The sequence below is a fragment of the Pan paniscus genome, chromosome 8 (genome assembly GCF_029289425.2).
Source record: "Pan paniscus chromosome 8, NHGRI_mPanPan1-v2.0_pri, whole genome shotgun sequence".
NCBI lineage: Eukaryota > Metazoa > Chordata > Mammalia > Primates > Hominidae > Pan > Pan paniscus.
The window spans coordinates 98901298-98920091 of record NC_073257.2 but is presented as its reverse complement, the minus strand read 5'-3'; the positions used below and the strand labels follow the sequence as shown (position 1 = coordinate 98920091).

General features: G+C 39.3%; 1 protein-coding gene across 8 annotated transcripts in view; it reads right to left on the bottom strand.

The window, feature by feature from the left end:
* Nucleotides 1-18794, bottom strand: part of BMPR1A (bone morphogenetic protein receptor type 1A) — a 171036-nt gene continuing 152242 nt past the window's right edge. For 7 of the 8 annotated variants that reach the window (XM_063607783.1, XM_055093096.2, XM_034931037.3 and 4 more), the window contains 6 exons: nt 12805-12949; nt 7857-8049; nt 5708-6005; nt 3502-3677; nt 1681-1811; nt 1-1593 (listed from right to left, as the gene is read on the bottom strand). In XM_063607783.1, the coding sequence (XP_063463853.1) occupies nt 1468-1593; nt 1681-1811; nt 3502-3677; nt 5708-6005; nt 7857-8049; nt 12805-12949 (1069 nt within the window). In that variant the 3' untranslated portion in view covers nt 1-1467. Of the gene's footprint in view, nt 1594-1680; nt 1812-3501; nt 3678-5707; nt 6006-7856; nt 8050-12804; nt 12950-16436; nt 16512-18794 lie in introns of all 8 variants that reach the window. The other variant, XM_055093098.2, reaches the window with a different exon arrangement.

The window sequence follows — 18794 nt, the reverse complement described above, 5'->3', positions numbered from 1 at the left end:
TATAAAATATGAACCATTTTATTGAAGAACAGTTATACAGTGTAGCTACAGATACTGACTAGATACTAAATATTTCTGCCTGATTTTTCATTGTCTTCACAAGTTAGGGAATAGAAATCAAAAAACCAAAAATCTCAAATGATTTAGCTGTCCAAAACATATTTGACAGTTGATAAATTTATAACAGCTCTGACATATAAATTTCTAATTAGAGAACCCTTTCATTTGAAAAAATTGAGATGATATTACCCTAATGAAGTTTTTGCCTGAAGTTAACAAAGTCCTGGATTTGATATATTACTTTGAATGCATTAATTCTGAAAATTTATATTTAGTTCAACTTTATAACATTTCTTCCCTTAAGGATGGGATATGAGGTACACATGAGCTGGTTTCTACAGTATGAATGTATGTACATATATAAAGTATGGTTGTAAAGGAGTGGGTGATTTGCAAATAAAGCACATTATACACAAAATATAAATAACTTCCCTTTTAAAAGTTACTGAGAATAAAGAATACAGAACATGGTTATAGGCACTTACATTGCTATCAAATGCAGGAATTCACTTCAATAAGAAGTGCTTTCTTTGTAAGCATGGTTCATGGCAATAGAAGCTCCAACTTTGGAGAGGATGCTTTCTGTGACAAAAATAATAACCACAAAAAAAATGGTGGTTGAAGGAAAACAGTCCAAATTTACAGATGCTTTAAACTTCTTTTGGCCTTGGCATCAGCTTTCATGTTAAAAAATAAAGCTGGCGGGGAAGCTATCTCACTTGCAAAGTAAATGGCTTGTATGAGATTGGCGAATCTTGGTCAGATATTGCATTTTTAAAGCACAAAACCACCGGCCACCAATATCTTCCTGTGCATGCATATAAATTATTTTCTTCTAATTCAAATGGCAGCAGAGGAATCCTGGCGTGCATGTGCATGGAGACACACACACATCACTAAGGAGACAGGACAAACTATCATAAACTAAGCAGTATCCCAAACACATCATCATCTATAGGCTGTTTTACAAAGGTAGAATACAAACGAACTGAATGTCTCAGGTAAAAGGCAAAGTCTATTTCTCCATCTCTGCTGCACTCATTTATCTTCTTAAGGCTTTCACAGAAAGCACCATTTTATGAACAGGCAATTCAGTACCCAGAGCTTGACTGGAGACACTAATCAGGATTGAAGTCTTGATGCAGTTCATAAAAACCCATTAAAAAAAAGGCATCAAAAACCACATTTAAAATAAAGCTGTCCATATATAAAGAATGAAGTGTTTAGAAGTTCCCAGCTTGTATCCTAATAAGAGTACTGAAAGGTTTAATATTAGCAGCCTGTGAACACGTAGTGAAGAAAGAGTCTGAGAACCAAGTTAACATCCTTATTCCACTCTAATTCCACCCATGCCATGGGTAAAAACAGTTCTTGCAGTCTAGAGTTTCTCCTCCGATGGTTTAACCATCAGATTTTTACATCTTGGGATTCAACCATCTTGGCAAGCGTCTTCTTAATTCTCAACGCTGTGAGTCTGGAGGCTGGATTGTGGGCCCAGCATTCTGACATTAGCTTCAAAACTGCTCGTAGACACTGAAAAGTAAAGAGATGTTTAGTGAGCAGAGAATATATTTGGTGGCATTTACGAATCACTTCTTCAGGGGACTGAGTTCCACTCACTTCATCACTGTTCCACCGATTAGACACAATTGGCCGCAAACGTTTGACACACACAACCTCACGCATATCTTCGTATGACGGATCACTCGGTACCATGTTGTAATATGGCAATTGGTACTCTTCCACGATCCCTATAAGGGAGTGAGAAAACATGGGCACAAAAATGGTTGCTGGACAAGATATACCAATCTAGTAAGCATCTTTTGCTAAACTATGGAACTAAAACGGATTCTTACACAAGAAAAAATATAGACACTATGATTCACTCTTAATAGTAGATGTATGTTTTTCTCTTATTTATGTCCAACTATTTCCTCTACCTCCACCAGGGATGTCATCACAACTGTGATAGAGTCCATCGACAAAGGGCATATCAATCTTCCTTAAAAAAAAATAAGCAAGGCAAAATCAGCCATTTACCCTAAAGTATAATTATTTACTTATATGGTTGTTCCTACTAATGAATAGTTTTTATTATTTTGCTTCATTTTGCTCTGCAGTAGAAAGACTTATGAGGTGCAGATAAGGGTTCACACAGCAGGCCTGAGACCTTCCCTTAGGAAAGGTGGCTTGCAAGGTTTGGCCTTGGCCAGTGCCCGGGTACACAAATGGTAAACAGTTCCCTACATGGATATAAAACTTCCCGGAAACGGTGAGGGTAACTCACCACTCCTGGGCTGCTTGTGCAAACAATGTGGTGTGTACTGCACGTCTGCTTTCCTGCTGGAATTCTGGTACATGCCAGGCAGAGGATGCCTATGTGACCAGCCTCCAGTAAAATCTCTGGGTGCCAAGTCTCTAAGGAGCTTTCCCGAATGAGAACACTTTGTATGTGTTGTCACAACTAGTAAGAGGAATGAAGCACGCCCTGACTCCGCTGGGACAGGACTCTGGGAAGCCTCGCCTGGTTTTCTAAACTTGGCTGATTTTGATTTGTATCCTTTCACTGGGATAAATGTTAGCCATTGGGACAACCACATGCCGAGTCCTGTGGTCCTTCAAGTGAAACTGCACAACCTGGGGGTGGTCTTGGGGACTCTGACGTATGTGATATCTAAATTACGTAACTGCCAGCAATTGCACTCCTAGGTGTATACCCAAAAGAAAGGAAATCAGCTAACCGAAGAGATACCTGCACCCTCATGTTTGCTGCAGCACTGTTCACAATAGCCAAGATGTGGAAGCAACCTAAGTGACCATCAACAGATGAACAGATCAAGAAAATGTGGCACCTACACACAATGGAGTATCATTCAGCCAGAAAAAAGAATGAGATTCTGCCTTCTGAAATAACATGGAGGAACAGGATGTCATAACGTTGAGTAAAATAAGCCAGGCACAGAAAGACAAACTTCACATGTTCTCACTTACTTGTGAGATCTAAAAATCGAAACAACTGAACTCATGGAGATAGAGAACAGAAGGATGGTTACCAGAGGTTGGGAAGGGTAGCAGCGGATTGTGGGGGGATGTTTAATGAGTAGAGACAAAATAGAAGAATGAATAAGTATTCGGTATTTTATAGCACAACGGGGAGGACTACAGTTAGTAATAATTTAATTGTACACTTAAAAATAACTCAAGGAGTATAACTGGTTGGTGAAACAAAGGATAAATGTCTGAAGGGACAGATATCCAATTCTCCAAGATGTGATTATTACACATGGCATGCCTGTATCAAAATAACTCCTTATCCAATAATATATACACCTACTATGTGCCCACAAAAATTAAAAAATAAAAAGTTATATAACTGGAGCTGTTATTTTTAAAATGATGAGTAAATCAACATAATCAGAAACTACTCAAGGAAACTCCCACCTCCTGTGATACAACGACGAGCCATCTCCCAAATGATTAGGCCGAAGCTGTAGATGTCAGCCATGATGTAGGGCTGGAAGTGGTTTTTGTTCAGGCTTTCGTCCAGCACTTCTGGAGCCATATAGCGTTTGGTGCCCACCCTGGTATTCAAGGGCACATCAACTTCATTTGTGTCACTGAAACAAAAGAAAGCCAAGGTCCAAGTTGAGGGCCAAAAATAAAATAGTTTATCTTGTATTTTTGTCCTATTTTATAAAAGCTTCTTTTTCTCCTTGGGGCCAGATGCATTGTGGAATTTAGCATTTTTCAGATTTTTTCTTTAAATACATGCTACATACTACATGACATCCTCAGCAGGGTTGGGGCAGCACTCTTAATCCAACTCAGTACTCAGTACTGTGTCTACAGCAAAACACTAAGTCCGATAGTCCTCCTCAACTGGATAAGGGCAATACACACCTCACATCCGTTCAGGTCAGGTTTTGTCACTAAATAAGTCTGGTGTCTAAGAAAGAGGACAACACTGAATATAAGATAAAGTTAAGCCAGGCAGGGTTGCTCATGCCTGTAATCTCAGCACTTTGGGAGGCCAAGGCAAGCGCATCACCTGAGGTCAGGTGTTCAAGATCAGCCTGGCCAACATGGTAAAACACTGTCTCTACAAAATACAAAAGTTAACCAGGGGTGGTGGCACATGACTACAATTCCAGCTACTTGGGAGGCTGAAGCACGAAAATTACTTGAATCTGGGAGGCGGAGACTGCAGTGAGCCGAGACCATGCCACTGCACTCCAGCCTGGGCAACAGAGTGAGAATCTCTCCCAAAAAAAAAAAAAAAAAAGAAAAGAAAAGAAAAAAAAAGATAAAGTAGTAGATAATTATGTCTGAGAAGTGGTGAATATGAAAATACAAGAGGAATCGCTTGCTTTTACCACTCTCATATGATACACTAAGGCTTTGTGACATAGGATTACATTTTCTTCTTTATGGGTCCCATCAACAGAGTTCTGTTGTTAGCAATGTTTACATGATCATACTGACAATTAGTAATAATTACTCTAAAGCAGTGATCAATATAATGCGTTGTATTTTCCTATAGCATCTGATAAATATCTGAGCCAACAAATACTACACTGACTCAGAACACTGTAACAGATTTAAATGTCTCTTACAGTTGTTTTAAAGACTGGTACTTTTATATTACAGCCTAAAATGAATTCTGAAATGTAAAGCAGCCACTCCATTCTAGAATTACAAGATTAAAATGGTTTCAAAGGTTTCCTAAAAATTTGTAATTTCTAACACTTGCATTTGTTTTAAAATACTGACACTATCAAGTGGTGACAGAAAAATGACATCCTTATCTCTATTGCTTACAGGTGTGTAAACTGAGGCACACTCCTGAAAGAAATAATATGCAACATACCATAGTTTAATATGTATAAACTCACTGCCTCAGCAGGCCCTTCTCTAGGAATCCATCATGAAGAAATGCTTGTACAAGTGCACAAGGATCAAATATATAATATATGGTTAAAATACAACAATGTTCATTAAAAAACCTTTTCATAATCAACTGAAGACACCTTTAATGTTCATCAGTTGGGTCTTAAGAATAAACTACAGTACCTCCACATATGGAAAACTCTGCATCTGTTAAAAAGAATGAAGTAGATTTACATCAGCTGAAATGGAAGGATGGCTAAGACTATATGGCTCACACCTGTAATCCCAGCACTTTGGGAGGATCAGCTGAGCCTAGGAGTTTGAGACCAGCCTAGGCAACACAGTGAGACCCCATCTCCGCAAAAAATAAAAACATTAGCTAGGTGTGGCAGTGCATGCCTGTAGTCCCAGCTACTCAGGAGGCTGAGGTGGGAGGATTGCTTGAGCCCATGAGGTCGAGGTTGCAGTGAGCTAAGATCACACTACTATACTCCAGCCTGGGCAACTGAGTGAGACACTGTCTTTAAAAAAAAAAAAAAAAAACACCAAAAAAAAAAATATATATATATATAAGGAATTATGTATAGGAGAAGTAGGACACAATTTTTGTAAAAAGAACAAAATCCCCCCAACTATACATTTATGTAACTAAAAACGAGCATATGCACATTTTTAGAATTCCATTATCTTGAATACAAATAGGGAAAATCTTTTGGAAATTAAAATAATTTCAAAACAGTGGGGGCAAAGAACCACTCACCTGTTGAATTTAACAGCAAGGCCCAGGTCAGCAATGCAGCAACTCCCATTTTTCTTGATGAGGATGTTTTTGCTCTTTAGGTCTCGATGAGCAATTGCGGGCTTTCCTTGGGTGCCATAAATTTCTGTGTGCAGGTGGCACAGACCACAGGCAGCTGAATAAGCCAATTTAAGCAGGGCTCTGGTGTCCAGTGTAGCACATTTCAGGAAGTCATAGAGAGATCCATTTTCATGGTAATCAGTAATCAAATAGAGCTGAGTCCAGGAACCTGTACCTTTAATGTCTGCCGCTATGAAACCTGTCCAGTTGATGAGTTTAAAAGGTTAGTTATCATCAGAGATAGGCTAGGGAGAAGTAATGCTCATTCTGGATACTGAGAAAACTTAGGTATCATGTGCAGATAGTGAAACTTTAATTCGCCTGACACCAAGTCGTGAATGTGTTACTAAAAATTATATTTCTACATTTACACATATAACTGTACTTCTACAATAAATTTATAATAATCTTAATCATGAAAGTGATAATAGGATTAAGAAAAAGATCATATATGCTGGGTGTGGTGGCTCACACCTGTAGCACTTTGGGAGGCCAAGGCAGGAGGATCACTTGAGGTCAGGAGCTCGAGACCAGCCTGGCCAACATGGCGAAAACCCGTCTCTACTAAAAATACAAAAATTAGTTGGGCATGGTGGCACATGCCTGTGGTCCCGGCTACTCTGGAGGCTGAGGCAAGAGAATCACTTGAACCTGGCGGCGGAGGTTGCAGTGAGCCAAGATGGCGACACTGCACTCCAGCCCGAGCGACAGAATGAGACTCCGTCTCAAAAAAAAAAAAAAAAAAAAGAAAAGAAAAGGAAAGAAAAGAAAAAGATGACATATTATACAAATAACCTGGAGAATATTATCAATCTACATGATTCTCTAGTAGAAAAGGCTCTCAATTTCAAAGCAAAAAGTGGACACTTTTATAAAATTAAGAATGTTCAACTAAGAGTTAGCTCCTAATTAAGCCAACTCCCATTTGCCCATCAGTGACTCATCACAGCTGCCTTTTCAGTCTGGCTCGTTGACTGCCAGGTCCACAGTCCTGCTCTTTTCCTTTCTCTCCTACCCTCTTCCCTCCAGAAAAAGGTCAGTGAGTGCTATGTACTGAGCTGAACAGTGCTCCCCGACAAAATTCATGTCTAAAATCCATGTCATCTATAAACGTGACCCTATTTGGAAAGAGGGTCTTTGCAGATGTAATCAAGTTAAGATGACTCATACAGGATTAGCGTGGGCCCGAATTCAACGGCTGGTGATGTTATAAGGTGGAAATGTGGACCCAGGCACCCAGGGACAAGGCCACCTGATGACAGAAACGGAGACTAGAGTGTTGTCTATACTAAGCCAAGGAACACCAAAAATTCCTGGCCACCAACCAGTAGCAAGAGGAGGCAAGGAAGGCTCCTCCCCTAGAGTATTCAGAGACACAACAGCTCTGCCAACACCTTGGTTTTAAACTTCTAGCCTTGAAAACTGTGAGTAAATACGTTTTGGAGGTTGAAGCCACCCAGTTTGTGGTAATTGATACAGCAGCCCTAGGAAACTAATACAATTGCCTGCTTGGCAACATGCTATGGGCTCTCCAAATTAAAGGGAGGAAAACAGGAGGTGAAGGGAAAAAAAACTCAGGATAGCCAGATCGGCTTATGTACCTGACTGACCAGCTCATACCTAAATTACTTTGCTATTGTGTAAATGTGGAGATGGGGGGAAACACACATTAAACACAGAACGTACAATGAAACTGCATGTTGGGCTGTTGAGCTTATGAAAGGGAAAAGGCACATATGTTAATGTTACCCTAAATCACTGCTTAAGTTATCTATAAAAGACTGGGTTTTCATTACTATGGGAGTAAGTCCAATAAACTAGTATTATTTTCCATTTGAAACTCACTGCTGTTTCTTCAGCTGGTTAGTAAAGAAAGATCTTGGTTGGCATTCCGCACTATGTTTTATTTAAACCGTGTATTCTACTAGGTTTCCTTTAGCCAAATGTATATAGTTGAACTCACACATTTTCAAAGCACATATGGAGGCTTCCACCTGTACCTCACTAGCCTTGTCAAAAAATGAAATTGACTGAATCAGTGTGTACCCACCAAGTATGTTTTCATGGCGCATTAGCACAGTTTGGTAGATTTCTGTTTCTCGAAACCAGCTGGCTTCTTCAGTGGTAAAGAATACTTTCACCGCCACTTTTTCGCCACGCCATTTGCCCATCCATACTTCTCCATATCGGCCTTTACCAACTTGCCGGACCATCTGAATCTGTTTGGCAATAGTTCGCTGAACCTTTATAGAAAAAAGTAAAAGGTTTGAGCTCTTGATGAAAGAAACCCATTAAGACTGGCAAAGGGGTAGTCCATCTCATCAAAAAGCATGGTGTACCCAACCAACTCCAGTTAAAAACTTATAATGTACTTTTTTTTTTTTTTTTGAGATGGAGTCTCGCTCTGTCACCCAGGATGGAGTGCAGTGGCGCGATCTCGGTTCACTGCAACCTTCACCTTTTAGATTCAAGTGATTCTCCTGCCTCAGCCTCCCAAGTAGCTGGGATTACAGACACCTGCCACCATGCCCAGCTAATTTTTTTGTATTTTTAGTAGAGATGGGGTTTAGCCATGTTGACCAGGCTGGTCTTGAACTCCTGACCTCAGGTGATCCGCCCCACCCCCGGCCTCCCATAATGCTGGGATTACAGGCGTGAGCCACCATGCCCGGCCATAATGTACTTTAAAGTATGAAACAATGTACAATGTATTCTGAAATCATAAACAGGTTATTCAAGTGGCTGGCTGTTTGCAAAAATGGTCATAATAATTACCCTCCCAGTGCACACAGTCGTGGGTAGTCTTTGTCCACAGACTCAGGGCTTAGGCCACATGACTTGCTTTGGATAAAAGAACAACAGCGAACGTGATGCAAGCAAAGACCTGACAAATGTTTGTGGACTGGGGCTTGCCCCCTTCCTGCTGCTTTGGGAACCCTGTGACCAAAAAATAATGGCAGCATGAACTGTCGGCCAAGGGTGTGAACTACACCACCTAGCTCTAGCTAAGCAAGTCCAACAAATGAACTGCCCCACAGACTCACAGAATGAGAAATAATGTTTGTTGCTTCACAGCACTAAGTTTTGGGGTGGTTTATTATGCAGCAAAGTCCAAATAACAGTTAAAGATCTTAAAAATCCCATCTATAAGACCCTGCCTGATCTGGCCTGGTCCCATTATTTGCTTTGACCACCCACCCACAAACCTCGTTTGACTTATCTCAACTTTTAGAATTCACTCAAGCTTATTCCTGTCTCTGGGTTTTTTTGAATGTCCAGTTCCCCTTACTCAGAATGCTATTTTCTCACTTAAACACCTTCATAGCATACAAAACCTCTCAGTTGCTGCGCTTAACACAATCATAACTTTATTCTTATTTACATATATATTTGCTTGAATTCCATCCCCTGCTCACAGAATATAGGTATTTATTTGGGACAATATCAGAAGTACTTTAATATTTGTTAAATAAAAGATGTACATGGATTGTTATCTTTCATTTTCAGAAGCATTAGTGATCATTCTAAATTAAAAAGAACATTATGCTCCAAGTTGGAAATGCTTCTAAAATGGACTAGATTTAGTGCAAAGCTAAAGTGACTTTATGTATCATTTATTATAGAATCCTTTTGTAAATTTTGTTCTGTTTTTTTGAGACAGAGTCTCGCTCCGTTGCTCAGGCTGGAGTGCGGCGGCCAATCTCAGCTCACTGCAACTTCTGCCTCCCCAGTTAAAACGATTTCCTGCCTCAGCCTCCCGAGCAGCTGGGATTACAGGCATCTGCCACCACGTCCAGCTAATTTTTGTATTTTTAGTAGAGACAGGGTTTCACCATGTTGGCCAGACTGGTCTCGAACGCCTGACCTCAAGTGATCTGCCTGCCTCAGCCTGTAAGTTTTTAAGTCAAGATTATTGAGGTATAATTTATATAAAATGTACCCTTTTTGAGAAAAGTGCAAAAGCCTTGGACAAATCTATATCATGTAATCACCAATACCACAATTAAGATACAGAATATTTTAATAACGTAAAAAAATTCTCACTTTTTGGCCAGGCGTGGTGGCTCACGCCTGTAATCCCAACACTTTGGGAGGCCGAGGCGGGTGGATCACCTGAGGTCAGGAGTTCAAGACCAGCCTGGCCAACATGGTGAAACCCTGTCTCTACTTAAAAAAAAAATACAAAAATTAGCTGGGCGTGGTGGTGCATGCCTTAATCCCAGCTACTTGGGAGGCTGAGGCAGGAGAATCACTTTTGTGTAGCCTTTTGTGTCTGGCTTCTTTCATGTAGCATAAAATACTTTTGAAATTCACCCACTGCTGCTGCTACATGTGTTAGAAGTTGTTCCTTTTTACTGATGAGTAATATTCCACTGTATGAATGTACCAGCATTTGTTTATTCATTTAGCAATTCATGAGCTTTGGGGTTGTTTCCAGTTTATGTCTATTATAAATAAAACTGCTATAAACATTCACATTCAGGCCTCTGGTGTGGACAAGTTTTCATATCTCTTGGGTAAATAATTAGCAGAAGGATTGCTTCATTGTACGGAAAGTATGCCCTTAACTTTCCAGGCAATTGTCAAACTATTTTTCAAAATAGCCATACCATTTTGCATTCCAACCAGCAATGTATGAGATTTCTAGTTGATCTACATCCTTGGCACCACTTAATATTGTCAGTCTTAGCTATACTAGTGGATGTGCAGTAGTATCTTACTGTGTTTAATTTGTATATCCCTGTTGATGCTGAGCATCTTTTCATGTGCTTGTTTGCCATTCTTATATCCTCTTCGGGGAAGTGTCTGTTCAAATCTTTTGTCCATTTTTTAAAAAAATTGGGTTGTCTTATTATTGAGTTGCAAAAGGTCTTTATATATTTTGCACAAAAACCCTGTATCAGATCTGTTTTGCCAATCTGTGACTTGTCTTCTCATTTTCTTAAGTGTCTTCTAAATAGCAGAAGTTTTAAATTTTGATAAAGCCTGATTTATCATTAAAAAAAAGATTTGTGTTTTTTTATGTACTGAAGAAGTCTGCCCAAGGTCAGAATAATTTTTTCAGACATTTTCTTTTAGAGGTTTTATACTTCAACTTTTACATTTAGGTCTATGCTACATTTCAAGTTAATTTTGTATAGAGTGAGGAGGTAAGGACTGAGATTAACTTCTTGGTAAATGGATTCCTGATATTTCCTGTACCATCTGTTAAATGGACTGCCTTTTTCCAATTGAATTACTTGGGCACCTTTTTGTTTTTTTTTTTTAATCAATTAACCATATTAAGTGCATGTTCCTTTCTAAACTCCATAATCTGTTCCATTCATCAATACATCTATCCTTATGCCAGTACCAAATTGAGATCATTATTGAGTTTTACGGTAAGTCCAGAAATCAGGTAGTGATTCCTCTTTGTTCTTCTACTTCAAAATTGTTTTGGCTCTTCTAGTCCTTTGCATTTCCATATAAATGTTAGAATATACATCAATTGCTAAAAAAGTTTGCTCTGATTTTCATTTGGATTCGAATGAAATTACACACCAATTTGAGGAAAACTGAAATCTTAATACTGAGTCCTCAGATTTATAAACATCTCCACTTATTTAGGGCTTTATTAATTTCTTTCAGCAACGTTTTATAATTTTCAGTGTGCAGGTCTTGCATAAATTGTTAGGCTTATTCTAAATATTTCATGGTTTTTGATGCTATTTTAAATACTGTTTTTATAATTACCTGTTTGTTGCTAGAGCATATAAATTCAATGGTATTTGTACAATGACTCTGTATTCTGCAACCTGATAAAGTCATTTACTGGCTGCAGTAGTTTTATTGTACCATTCTTGGGATTTTCTACGTAAACAATCATGTTGTCTGCCTATGAAGGCAGTTTTACTTTTACCTTTCCAATTCAATTAGAGTTATTTAATAAGATGAATTTCAAAATTAGAGATCAGGGTGGGTGCGGTGGTTCACACCTGTAATCCCAGCACTTTAGGAGCCAAGGTGGAAGGATCACTTGAGGCCAGGAGTTTGAGACCAGCCTGGCCAACATGGAGAAACCTCATCCCTCAGAAAAAAAAAAAAAAAAAAAAAAAATTAGCCAGGCTTGGTGGTGCATCTGGTAATTCCAGCTACTTCGGAGGCTGAGACGGGAATTGCTTGAACTTGGGAAGCAGGGGTTGTAGTGAGCCGAGACTGGGCCACTGCACTCCAGCCTGGGTGACAGAGCAAGACTATCTCAATACAATTAAAATAAAATAAAGTAAAATAAAATAAAATAAGAAGAGATTAGTTTCTTTCAACTAATACAATTAAAAACTTAAACCTATCTGGATATCTAGTGTTCATAATACAGGTCCTCTCAAGTAAGAGTTCCTTCAACCCAAAACTCTGAGTATTTCCACATATAAATGAACCTGCTGGGATTATTTTTTTTTCCCTGATACCAAGAATCCGTCCAAATTTGTTGGAATTTATTTGTAATTCCCTTTAAAATTATTTTTTATTGAACTATGTGTTTTGGTAGTAGTATATTGAGAGAAGCATCCTAAGAATATCTGTTGAAACTTCTTTTTTATTTCAGAATCTGAAATAGTTACAGTTCCCTCAATCAATCAGTTTAAACTTACAGATGCAAGGAATCTTACACCTGATTCCTCTTTAAGTTGGCTGGTAAAATGCTTAGAGCAAAACTTGTGAGCTAACTCTTGCCTTTCATATAGGACTTCGTGATCTAACTTCCCCTGCCTTTCTCTGTAGGACTTGGTTCCTATAACCTGGTTTATAGCTCTATCTTACTTGACTATTCTATTTTTCTTGGTTCATATTTCTTATTTTTAACTAATTTCACCTTGCAATACTGCATACCTCTTTCTAAATAAGGAGAAAAAAATGTGTCCATTATTGTTCCCTGATCTGCAATAATTATACTGTCCACCATCATGAGGACACATTCTAAATCAACACACCATTCATGTCTATGGGAACGTTTAACTTACCAATAAAGGTAGTCCAGACCCACTACCAGAACTTTGTGACTGGTCAATAAGGTCTTTTAGTGATTCTCCAACTGGAATAAATGCTTCATCCTGTTCCAAATCACGATTGTAACGACGTCTGCTTGAGATGCTCTTGCAATAATGTCTTTTAAAAAAGCAGAAAACAATCTACATTAAAAATGAAAAACTATAAAACCCTAAGAAAAACCTTGAGGTTCTCTATACCGTTATCCTTCCCTCAGACAAAATCCTATCCAAATTAGTCTTATCATTGGATAATATATCCTGTTAAATACATCTAGAAATGGAGTTCAGAGTTCTATGTATCATGTTAAAACAGAAAGATGTCTATAGTGTATTGGCATGTAAAAAGACACTATCAAAATCAGATGTGAAGTGTCATCCTAGCTATAAAAAAATACGACTTCAAATAATCACAATATACATTTCCTTACATTCCAACCCAAACCTCGAAGTCATATTTTCAGACTTTTGCCAACTTGATAGATATGAAACAATGCCTTCTTTTAATATGCTTTCCTCTGGTTACTAGCAAAATTGAATTTTTTTCCACAGTTCAGCTTTTTTTTTTTCTGTGAACTGCCTATTCATATTTTTAACAAATACTTATTTTTTGAGATAGAATCTAGCTCTGTTGCCCAGGCTGGAATGCAGTGGTACGATCTCAGTTCACTGCAACCTCTGCCTCCCAGGCTCAAGCGATCCTCCCACCTCAGCCTCCTGAGTAGCTGGGACTACAAGTACGTGCCACCATGCCCAGCTAATTTTTTTTTGTATTTTTAGTAGAGATGGGGTTTTGCTATGTTGCCCAGGATGGTCTCGAACTCCTGAGCTCAAGCGATCTGCCATGTTGGACTCCCAAAGTGCTGGGATTACAGGCGTGAGACACTATGCCTGACCAATCTATTTGTGTTTATTGCACATTATTCAATTGAAGTGTTCCCTGAACTCTTCTCATTGATTTGTAGGCGTTCATTATATAATCTGTATACCAAATGTTGACAATTGTGTTTCAACAATCTTCTCAGTCCGTGATTATTGCAGCATTCTCTTTATGGCATTTTTATGTCAGTTTTTAAATTTTAGTACAGACAAATTACTTCATCTTTACTCTTTTTGACATGCTTTTGTCTCTTAAGACAACCTTCCAATCCTAATGTCAAGAAATATGTTCTCAAGGTTTACATTTTTTTTTTTTTTTTTTTTTTGAGACAGGGTCTCACTCTGTCACCCAGGCTAGAGTGTAGTGGCACGATCTCAGCTCACTGAAGCTTCAACCTCCTGGGCTTAAGTGATCCTCCCACCTCAGCCTCCCAAGTGGCTGGGACTACTGGTATGTTCCACTATGCCTGGCTAATTTTTGTATTTTTCATAGAGATGAGGTTTCACCATGTTGCCCAGGCTGGTCTCAAACTCCTGGGATAGGGAGTTGATTTGACCACAGGAGTTCGAGATGAGACCAGCCTGGGCTCAAAGCACTCCTCCTGCTTTGGCCTCCCAAACTGCTGAGATTACAGGTGTGACCCACTGTGCCTGGCCTGGTTTTAACATATTGATTCTCTCATTTAGTCGTATGGTCCATTCAGAATGTATAATATATAATGGAAACTAAGAAACAAATTAAAGTATTTTCCATATAAATAGCCCAATGTACTTAACCATTATAATTTTATTTTTAAAACTTTATATGGGTAATTGACTCAAATAGTTTAAAATCCAAAAGACACAAAAGGGTATATGGCAAAAAAAAATCCTCCTCCCAGCTCTATCCCTAAGCTATCAAGTTCACTTCCTTAGAAGAGAACTATTACCCTGTTTCCTTAGAAACAAAACTACTTCTGGTTTCTCTGGTAATCTGGAGAGACACTGATGCCGTTCTGCATCTTGCTTCTTACCTGGGGTATCATTCTACGTAAGTACACAAAGTGTCACCTTTTTCTTTAATGGCTAGATAGTATTCCACTGTATAGCTGCTAACCATTCACCTATTGGTAATCTTTATTTTTATTTTTCTTTATTTATTTTGAGATGGAGTCTTACTCTGTCCTCCAGGCTGGAGTGCAATGGCGCAATCTCAGCTCACTGCAACCTTTGCCTCCCGGGTTTAAGCAATCCTCCCTGCCTCAGCCTCCTGAGTAGCTGGGATTACAGGTGGCTGCCACCACACCTGGGTAATTTTTGTATTTTTTTTTTAGTAGAGATGGGGTTTCACCATGTTGGCCAGGCTGGTCTTGAACTCCTAACCTCAAATGATCCACCTGCTTCAGCCTCCCAAAGTGCTGGGATTACAGATGTGTGCCACTGCGCCCGGCCACCTACTGGTAATATTTAGATGGTTTCTAGTCTTATTGCATGCAAGTGTGAAATACAATTTTCTACGATATCTGTAGTAGGAATTACTGAATTTGGAACTTTGATGGAGTGCCCTACTGACCTCCTTAAAGGGTGAACCAGTTGGAATCCCTCCACCAACATATGAGAATGCCTATTTTCCCTACACCTTTATCCCTACCCTTGTGTTATAAACTTTTAGAATTCAGTTTTAAATGTATCAAATTTTATATTTATAGAACTTAATATTTAATTTTATCAAGAATCTTTATTTGCCTACCTTTGAATGTCATACAGTTCTCCATGGCTTGGTAATGAAAAAGCCATCCTTTGTCTCCTCTCCTCCTCCTATCCAGTTTCCACTTCTTAGAATAAAGAGTTGTGACTTTTTGAAGCTTATTTAATATTTACCTAATTCTTTTTTCTTTTTCTTTTTTTTTTGAGACAGGGTCTCACTCTTGTCGCCCAGGCTAGAGTGCAGTGGTGTGATCTCAGCTCACTGCAACCCCCGCCTTCCTGGTTTGATCAATTCTTGGGAACCCCAAGTAGCTGGGACTGCAGGCACACACCACCATACCAGGCTAATTTTTGTATTTTTAGTAGAGTTGAGGTTCCGCTAGGTTGGCCATGCTGGTCTCGAACTTCTGGCCTCAAGTGATCCACCCACCTCAGCCTCCCAAATTGCTGGGATTACAGATGTGAGCCACCACACCTGGCCCTCATTATTTCTAAATAGCATCCTTACATTGACATTTTAAGTTTTTCAGTCTTAGGCTTTAACTATTGACCTTACACTGGGGAATATGACAATTTAACTGATCATTTAACACCCTGCGGCTTCCCAAAACAGAAATACTTCCATTCTCACATCCTTCTTACACAGTTATATTATTTGTTTAGCTCAACATTCAGTGCTTGCATTATTATGACTACATAAACTCTATCTACACAAGGCCCTCGCTGTATAACATGACTATTGTTTTCTTTCTTGCACACCCTCTTCCCCCTGCCCCAGAGCACAGGCAAAGATCCATTACTTTGGAGGGAGGAGAAGCAGCAAAGTCCCTCTGCCTCTTGGGGATGTAGAGGAAATGCTCCCTGTGCTCTGACCAGGTTAAGATCCTCTGATGCTGAGGAAGAGGAGAAGATGACACCTTCCTCTCTCCTTGTGGGCATAGGATCCTACAGGAGGACCACAGGGCAGTCAGCTACCTCTGTGGGAGGAGGTGCAAGAGTCCTGAGGAAGCTGCACCCTTAAGGTCTAGCAACACAGAACCTACCTAAGGACAACAGGCACGCCCCCCTCACTTTCCAACTGTCCTCTAATGTGAATAACACACAACAGCAGATGACCTCTGTGGGAGGAACAAGAACACAGACAGTGACTCCCACAGAGGTGCAATGACGTGGTAAGAGCTGAAAGCTACAGGGGAGGTAGGAACTCAGAGAAAAACCCTTCCTTCTGCACCTAAACCCCAACTCGAAGCAAATGAACAGCAGCCCATCACTGAAGGAATTTGAAACTTGTGAGGCATTGAAGGCACAGGCCCAAACACTGAACAAAACCTTAACCCAAATCGACTCGTACTAGACTGAACACCTCCTGCCTATCAACAGCCTAAGAGGAGGTATGCCCATTTTCAGGAGTATGTCTTTATTTCAATGTCTGTTGTTCTTTTTAAAACTGATGTATAATAGTTGTACATATTTTGGGGGGTACATGTGATATCTTATGCATGTATACAATGTAAAATGAACAAATCAGAGTAACTGGGATAGCCATCACCTCAAATATTTATCTTTTGTTTTTCTTTGGGTGGGCAAGAAGAGGCAGGGCCTTGTTCTGTTGCTTGGGCTAGAGTGCAGTGGCATGATCTTGGCTCACTGCAACCTCCGCCTCCTGGGCTCAAGCAATCCTCCCACCTCAGCCTCCCCAGCAGCTGGGACCACAGATGTGCACCACCATGCCCAGCTAATTTTTGTATTTTTTTGTAGAGATGTGGTTTCACCATGTTGCCCAGGCTATATCTTTGTGTTGGGAATATTACAATTCTTCTCTTAAAGACTAGCTACTTTGAAATACACAATAAATTACTAACTATAATTTCCCTACTGTACTATCAAATACTAGAACTTATTCCTTCTATTAGTAATTGTATTTTTGTGCCCCTTAATCAACCTCTCTTCATCCATCCATCTTCATCCAACCTCCCTCCCTCCATCCTTTCTAAGCTCTGGTATGTTATTCTACTTACCACCTCTATGAAATCAACCTTTTTAGCTCCCATGTATGATTGAGAACATGTAATATTTGTCTATGACTGGCTTATTTCACTTAACATTAATGAACTCCAGTTCCATTCATGTTGCTGAAAATAACAGGATTTCATTAATTTTCTGGTTGAGTAATATTCCACTGTATGGACCACATTTTCTTTATCCATTCACCTGCTGATGGACACGGGTTGATTCCACATCTTGGCCATTATGAATAGTGCTTAAACATAGGGGTATGAACAGGCCTTCAATATACTGATTTCCTTTTGGATATATACCAAATAGTGGGATTGCAAGATCATATGGTAGTTCTGATTTTAGTTTTTTGAGGGACCTCCACACTGTTCTCCATAGTAGCTGTGCCAATTTACATTTCCACCAGCAGTGTGCTAGGGTTCCCCTTTCTCCATACCCTCCCCAGCATTTGTTTTCTTTTTGATAACGGCCATTTTAATTGGGGTGAGGTTGATATCTCATTGTGACAATCTCTGCTATTCTTAACATGATGTACAACATCCAAATAAACTTATGAGACCCACTAAAAAGCAAGGAAAAATCACTCACTGCCAAGAGGGCAGGCAATCAAGAGGCCAAGTGTCAGACAGCACTTGTGCTGAAGCTGTCAGGAGGGCCTTTCACAGAACTGTGATTAAAAGGGGAAGGCAACTGGTGAAGGTGGTAACAGAATACACAGATGGAGAGTCTCAGCAGAGAAATGAAGTCAGACAGGAATGTGAGAAAGGGAAAACATGCTATTAAAGATGAAGAATGTTTGATGAGCTCAACAATACACAGCTCAGATGGACACAGGTGAAGAAAAAAAAATCTGTGCATTTGAAAATAGGTAAATAGAAGTTACCTGAACTAAAATACAAAGAGAAAAAACAAGTGAGAAAAACTGAAGAATTAAAGAGCTGTGGCACAACACCAAATAATCTAAAATATGTATAATTGGAGTCTCAAAAACAGAAGAGATAGATAAAAGGACAAAGTGTTTTAAAAAAATAGTAGATAATTTTGCAGTAATAATGAAAGATAGCAAACCATAGATTCACTAAGCTCAGTGAAACCCAAAGCAGAGTAAATACCAAAAAAGAAACACACACACACGCTTCTAAATGTATCGTAGCTGAGTTGTTTAAAAGATAAAGGGAAAACATTAAAGGATGCCATGAAAAAAATTACATATAATACATCAAAGATAAAATGTATGTCAGAAGGTATGCAAGTGGAAGATAATGAGTGACATCTTTAAGGGAAACAAACTTGAGCCCATCCAGAATTCTACAGCCAGTGAAAATACCTTGGGAAAATGAAGTCAAAAGACTGCAGACAAAAGCTGAGAGGACTTAGAGCCAGCA